Source organism: Vitis vinifera, chromosome 12 (genome assembly GCF_030704535.1).
Source record: "Vitis vinifera cultivar Pinot Noir 40024 chromosome 12, ASM3070453v1".
NCBI lineage: Eukaryota > Viridiplantae > Streptophyta > Magnoliopsida > Vitales > Vitaceae > Vitis > Vitis vinifera.
Genome location: NC_081816.1, coordinates 20,696,041 through 20,703,350, shown reverse-complemented (window position 1 = coordinate 20,703,350; position 7,310 = coordinate 20,696,041). Strand labels below are relative to the sequence as shown.

Sequence of the window (7,310 nt, the reverse complement as noted above, 5' to 3'; positions counted from 1 at the left end):
AGAAATAAATATAGCTTAAAAGAAAATCTAACAATAGGATATTTCAACCTTTATAATAATAAGAAAGTCTATTCCATGAATATGTCCTAATGCAAAAACATCAATGACTTATAAATTGACTCGGAAAAGAATTTGAGACACTTTCCAATAATTATCCTTATAACTTAATTTTTTCAATTATTTGCTTCATACGTTCTAAATCCTTTGAATATTTAATATATACATCGAACTACTTAGATAGGTACAAATATACTAGGCTACATCATAAAAGATATATCAAATACTCTTTTGGGCTATCATGTCAATTTATAAACATGATCAAGCATACTGCAGACATTATATTTTGACCTAAACAACAGAAGGTGCTATATTCCTATCTCCTTGCCTATTGAAAATGGCCTAATGGTTGATGTTGGGATCAATAAGGTGACCGAGTAGCGCTAGGATCTTTAATGCAAGTAAAAACTTGAGCAGACTGTGAGCATATATAGAAGAGAAGTCAATTTTCATTTCATGAAGAAGTGAAGAAGTGAGTAAGGTCAACACAACATCATCTTTCCTATACAAAGTTTGGAAGCTTGAATGAGGGAGTTATGGTCTACCACCCTCTTCAAATGGTACCAACACCATAATGGCAAACAGAATTACAAAAGCCCTCAAAATCGAATAAATCGAATTACGACATTCTTCATGGGAATCTCAAATGTATAGGCCTTCACCTGAACTTTGGTATTTTTCTTTTCAAACAAACATCTGACTCTACTGAGATGAACAATGAGAGTCTGAATGGACCTCCTAGTCCAGAAAAGTGGGGTGTGGTACATAGTGTACATGGAAATTTCTGATCATAGCCAAGACCTAAGAAACACCAAACAAGAACTGTATGAGATCAAAATTAGGCAAAAAGAAAAGAAAAAAAAAAAAATAAGTCCGGCTAAGTACATAACAAAGAAGATGCATTCCCATATCCTTGCCTTTTGACAGTGACCAATTGGTGGTGTGGTATCAACTATCATTCAGGTGATCTCTCCCTACTTGCAAGTAGAACCATAGTGAATACTGTCTCCAGTAGGTGCAGACTGCCCAACCAAAATAGAGCAATCTCAGTAAAATTTGAGTAGGCAGTACCGTTAAGGTACTCTGCGTTCAATAAGAACAATGAACCGGGGCACTAAAACAATGACATCTTCCTCACTCCACCTTCCATCTGGAAGATCCCTTATAACAATTTTATTGTAAATTGACATAAAGCATGATATACATCACTGCACAAATGCTTTAACTATTGGAAAGTATTAGCCAAACGAGAACCTACAAAATGATGCAGTCATGATTAAGAAAAACTTGTGAGGTCTCCACTATTGGACCATCGGGAAGTCGAAAATGAAGTCTCTACAAGTACAAATCCATAATAGATCATGACAAAGGATCAAAGAGAATTAAAATATTTCACTAACCATAAATCATGATTGAGGCTCAAGAAGAGCAAGTCACTTAGAATACCCTGAGAGCTGCTTGGCACCATGCCTTTATGACCATAGCCAAATCAACCAAACCTTACAGAAAGCAAGGAAGCACAATAGAGATGATAAGAAATTTTGAAGCATAAACTTAATTTTTGAAACAAATGAGTATGGAACAAGTACCTGATTGACATTGATATATTTCCATCTTCATCAGTATAACACATCGTTGATGATTATGTGTGGAATGTGAGCTACATACTGCCAATCTTGGCCTTTCCCAAATTGGCAGAGACCTTCCAGCAAAGAGCATTTGTAAACAACCAGAGAAGAGAGGGAGTTTGGCAGTCTCTCTTTCGTCAGGTATTGGAGCTTCGGGCAGCCGGAGATGTGCAATTTTTCAAGTGAGCTATGGTGTTGAAGACCTGCTTCTGTTAAAGATTTGAGCTCAGGGCAGCAGCAAATGGATAATGTTTCGAGGGAGGTGAGATGTTGAAGCCCCTCTTCTCCAAAGGATTGGAGCTCAGAACAATTGCTAATGGATAATGTTATGAGGGAGGTGAGATGTTGAAGCCCCTCTTCTCCAAAGGATTGGAACTCAGGGCAGTCGCCAATGTGTAAGTTTGAGAGAGAGGTAAGTTGTTGAAGCCCCTTACTGTCCAGAGACTTGAGGTTTGGAAGTCGTTCAATTCTGAGAGTGGTAATTGTGGAGGGCAGTAGGCACTCCCAGGGAAGAGAATGAATCTCTTGGCATCCACCCCTGATATTGAATGTTGTAAGAGAGGCCAGTCTTTGCAAACCCCAGTCCACCTGAGATGTGAGTTGGTCGCAGGATGAAATTTCAAGTTCACGTAGGTTGGAGGGCAAGCCGTCCCTCTGAAACAACAATTCTGGACAATGAAATAACCTCAAACACCGCAAAGTTAAGAGGGTGTGCTTCAATAACTTGAGCTTCAAGCATCTGGAGATCTCATACCTTGCTGAGTCGAGAGCCGGCAATTCAATATATACAAGATCAGGGCACTCATAGATATTCAAATAATTAAGAGATGTGGGATCCCCCTCTGAAATGGAGATATAGAGGAATTCAAGCCCCTGAAGCTTACTGATTTCAAAACAACGCAATCTTGGGAAGATGCTTAAGGAGAAGGATAATGAAAGAGAATCACAGGTGTTATCTCTGATGTGTATATTTTTTAGGAAAGGGTGGTGGCATCTCAACAACACAGATAGGAGAAACTCTAGCTTGGAACAGTGAGAGATTTTTAGTGATTCCAATGCATTAGTGGGTAAACCAACTCTGCGCAAGGATCTAGACAAACAACAATATGTGATTTCCAAATATTTGAGAAGACAAGTTTTGCTCTGGAGCGGTTCCTCTTCTATTAGAGTCTTCACAGAATCACATTCTGTAATTGAGAGCCTATGCACTCCCACTGGTAGTTGCTTCCACTGAGAGATGTTTGAAATTTTAACGCGTGAGAATTGAAGAGCAGTGAAGCCACTAGCTGGCCTTTTCAACTGTAATTTACCACAATCGACCATCGTCAATTCACTGATTGCAGGGACTCTGAGTGAAGGCACAAGCAGCTGCGGACATCCAACAATTTCAAGTTTCTTCAAGGATCGAAGCTGTTTTGGTAATTTCCCAGTGAGTTTTGGACAGTTGATTATATAAAGCTCCTGGAGACGAGGGAATTCTCCACGTCTGCATCCACAATACAACCATTTCTCCCAATTATGCATGCACTCAAATATTAGAGTTTGTAAGGATGGGAAGGAAGGCTTAACTACGATGGAGGAAGAAGCATTCCCATAATGATAAAACTCACTACCCACCCTCTCTATTCCATTCATTCCTGAGATCCGTAAGTGTTCAAGAGAGGGTAGCTGCCCAAGTGGTGGCAATGATAAGCAATTTTTACATTTCCAAAGCTCTAGGGTCTGGAGATTAGAGAAAAAAGGATTTGCTACCCATGTTGGAAATCTCGAACCACCAAAACGATTAATAGAGAGTCTCTTTAGGTTTGTATGTGGCCGAAGATTATCAATTATGTCTCCATCTTGTATAATATCATCTGCTCTCCAATCCCAATCCAACACTAACTCCTCCATGTACATCTTGTCCTTCAAATTGGCTTCTCTTGCATCCCTGCCACATTTCACATTCTGCAACTTTGAAATTCTAAGTGTTCCCTTTATATCTGAAAGTTCCTTCAATTCTCCAATCCCCGACCTGCTCTTTTGCCCCACAATGAAATCACTCAAGTTTTGCAAACATTTTAAATGGCCAATATGACTTGGCATCTCTCTTAGTGGGGTACGATGAATGTCAAGATAACACAAATTAATCAAATTTTCGATTCTTGAAGGCAATTCATATAGATTCGAACACATTGACAATATCAATGTTTGTAAATTGTACAAAGTACATATTGATGTAGGTAATTTTTCAATCAAAGCATAAGAGAGATCCAAGTAGCGCAAATGTTGTAACTTGCCAATTGAATGGGGCAAATTAACAATACCATAGCCACGCAAACACAACACCCGCAAGCACCTAATTTCCGATAATAGATTGTGTAAAACTCTATTACTTAAGTAGCCAAACATGTAAACCCTCAATGGTAAAAATGTTCGCAAACACTTAAATTCAGAAAGTGTTCCATATCTATCAAAGCTATTATATTCTCTCGGAAAATATGATAAATGACGAGTCTTTTCTGAGATTTGGCATACCCGACCATCCTCCAAACTAACAGAAAATTCTCCAGACACCAGTTGAGCCAAGTCATGAATTAGGTCATGCATTACAAAGTGTGTCTTCTTTTTCCAAACTGAATTTTGAAAAAACGACTTCGATAAAAGCTCGTGAAAGTACAAGTCACCTACCTCTTCCATTCTTCTCTTGCCTTTTGATTCTTGTAAAAGACCTTCAGCCATCCATAACAAAATTAGCTTCTCTTTCTCCAATTCGTAGTCCTTGGGAAAAATTGAGCAATAAGCAAAACATTGCTTTAGATGTGAAGGCAGATAATTGTAACTCAATCTCAATGCAGGAAGAACTGTATCAGTGGACAAATCCCATATTTGGCTGTTTAGTATATCATCCCATTTCCTCGCTTCAACCTCAGAATGTAAAAGGCCCCCCACTGCTTTTACAGCTAGTGGCAAACCTTGGCACTTGTCCACAATCTTCTTACCAATTGCTTCTAGTTGTGGATACGCACTCGAGTCTCCATTTTCAAATGCGAGTTTTCTAAACAGAGACCAGGAATCTTCAGAGGATAGTTCACCAAGACAATGAGAATAAACAGCGCGCATAACAGCTGCAACATTGGTGCTGCGGGTCGTTACAACAATCTTGCTTCCCTTTGCCCCGCCTTTGAGTGGAGTTTGTAGCATAGCCCAGTTACTAGAGTCCTCGTTCCAAACATCATCCAAGACAAGTAGAAATTTCTTCGTATTAATTCTCTCTTTCAGTTTAACTTGAAGCTGATTTAGGTTATTTGTCTCGAAAGTGGATGAAGTAATCTCCTCCAGAATTGTTTTTGTAACTCTAATAGGATCAAATTCTTCGGAAACACAAACCCATGCCTTCAAATCGAAGTGTTCCATCACCCTTGGGTCATTATATAGAAGCTGAGCAAGTGTGGTCTTGCCAAGGCCGCCCATGCCCACTATGGAAATCACACCTATCTCATCCCTCCTTGCATTATCAGACAACACCTGTTCAATCATCTTCTGTTTTTCATCATCCCTGCCATAGACAAGAGATTCATCCACCAAAGAAGTAGAAGGCCACCTTTGTGACAGTTTCTCGCCAACACCTTCTTTCAACCCAAGGACGGCTCTGTCTCGTGCCATATCTTCAAGTCTATCAATGATCTCCTCCACCCTCTTTTCTATGCTCTGACTGTCAAATGGGGCATGAACCCAGGTAGACATGTCCATGATGTTACCCACCTGACTTGTGCTGGTTTGGGACTCCGCAGCTTCCATCTTATGTCTCAAAGCCTCTGTGGCGATCTCATCCAATATGTCCTCCGCATCATACACAGCCTCTTTAAGCAAGACCAGCCACTTCTTCACATATGGATCTGTAAATTGTTTGACCTCAGCATCGTTGAGCACTGCATGGACGACCAGCAACTTCCTTTCCAACTTCTTCAGGAGCGCATCACTGAGCTTCTTCCCCCGGATGAAGCTCACAACCTCGCGAGAAGCCAACCTGTCAAATAGAACTTGAAGAGAAGCGGAGAGGAAAGCTCCCCCAACTAAAGCCCCAGCCATGTCTGTTGGTTTGTAGAGAAAAGTGAGTGATGAATCAAGGAAAAATGAAGGTAAGCGATCCAAAATCAAACCACCAAAGTGGAAAAGATTGGTTTGTATTGAGAAAATGCAATAATTTCTTGGTAGCGAAGCTGGCTCAGTTCTGGTTTGGCCAAAAGCAAGTCTGGATTCCAACGCTAGAATGAATTATTAGAGAAGATGGTTGAGCCCAGGTGCTGACTTTGTTTACAAACCAGTGACCACCCACCCACCCACAAAGTAATAGAAGGAGAAAAAACGGGTAGAAAATAAACATATAATTTACTTACATTTAGAAGAATTAGTTGGCAATTGGCCCCTTGAATAATCTATGAAAATTGATTATAAACATCAGACTCATTTCTATACATTCATCAACTTTGTTTAGTAGGAAAAATAATTTTATAAAACTTTAAATATTTTTTTTATTATTAAACTAATTAGTTAAAATAATTTTTTTTTCATATGAGCAATTATTTTCCAAGATTCTGTATATAATTTCTCAGTCTAAAATTTAATTGAAAGATTAAGGGCAGCACCCTTCTCCAAGGTATGGAGAATGAAATGATGGTGGGTCCTAGTTTTAATTGCGACCACACAAATTCTGTAATCATCCACCTGTTTTTTTTTTTTAAATAAATAAATAAAATTTATAAGTCTAATACCCATAATACCTTCCTTTTCTACCCATCCATCCACTTCTCCAAACCCTTGTCACCATTGCCAGGACTAGGCTGGCAATGGTGATTGTTACGACGCCTATTGATGCAGGAGTCGTCGGGCATTGGGTGAGCAACCTATCATTCACCCTCATTGGTTTGTCCCATTTAAAAAAAAAAAGAAAAAAAAAAGAAGAATTGGATTAAGGCTTGAGACAGGTACGTTTTGGAGGTCAAAGAAGATGATATTTTAATCCGATGAAAGTGTTTTACAAGTGTCTCAACTTATATTTTATGTAACTTTAACAATTTTTTTCTCTCCTAGGAACATAGTTTAAATTTTATCAAAGAAAAAAAAACAAAAGGAAAATTCATAAATATTTCAAAAAATAAAAATAAATTAAGAATGTTAATTTTATTTGACAGACAACTAGAAAAATGTATATTGTATATGGTGTAATTATTTTATAAAGGTCTTTTAATTTCTTTCTCAAGTTTAAATAATTATTTTTTTATAAAGTTCAAGGTTCATTTTCCATCAACTTGTGTGATCCAAGTTCTGATAAGGGAAGAGTTTTTACTTTGATCCTATGGAAAAAGAAAAATTGCTTGAAAGATTTTCAAATTTCCCATTTATCAATTACTTCATCAACTTTTTTGTTTGGGAAACATATATTTGTTTTACCATGTTGTCTTAAATTGGTTTCTAAAAATTATTTTGAAGATAAAGAAAAAAAACATTGTTTTTTAGATCATATTTAGTAATTTTTTAAAATAGTTATGAAAAATAATTTTTAAGAACAGTTTTTGCAAAATGTTCTATAAGATTTTGTAGAACAAAAGTCTTTTTAGGAACTTGACATGTTTTAAATGTGTT

The 7,310-nt window shown here is 37.8% G+C and overlaps 1 protein-coding gene across 1 annotated transcript; it reads right to left on the bottom strand.

Moving 5' to 3' along the window:
• Positions 1-488: 488 nt before the first annotated feature.
• Positions 489-5,911, bottom strand: LOC100244674 (putative disease resistance RPP13-like protein 1). Its single transcript, XM_059741312.1, has 2 exons — positions 4,356-5,911; positions 489-858 (listed from the first exon to the last, which is right to left on the bottom strand). The coding sequence occupies exons 1-2, from the start codon at positions 5,754-5,756 to the stop codon at positions 796-798; spliced, it is 1,464 nt and encodes a 487-aa protein (XP_059597295.1). The 5' UTR covers positions 5,757-5,911; the 3' UTR covers positions 489-795.
• Positions 5,912-7,310: the final 1,399 nt, after the last annotated feature.

Excerpts from the sequence above, each read along its gene's own strand:
- LOC100244674 (XM_059741312.1), bottom strand. The coding sequence starts at position 5,756 with ATGGCTGGGGCTTTAGTTGGGGGAGCTTTCCTCTCCGCTTCTCTTCAA. Across the intron at positions 859-4,355 it reads GCAAGAGAAGAATGGAAGAG|GTCTTGGCTATGATCAGAAA; the intron begins GTAGGTGACTTG and ends GGTGTTTCTTAG.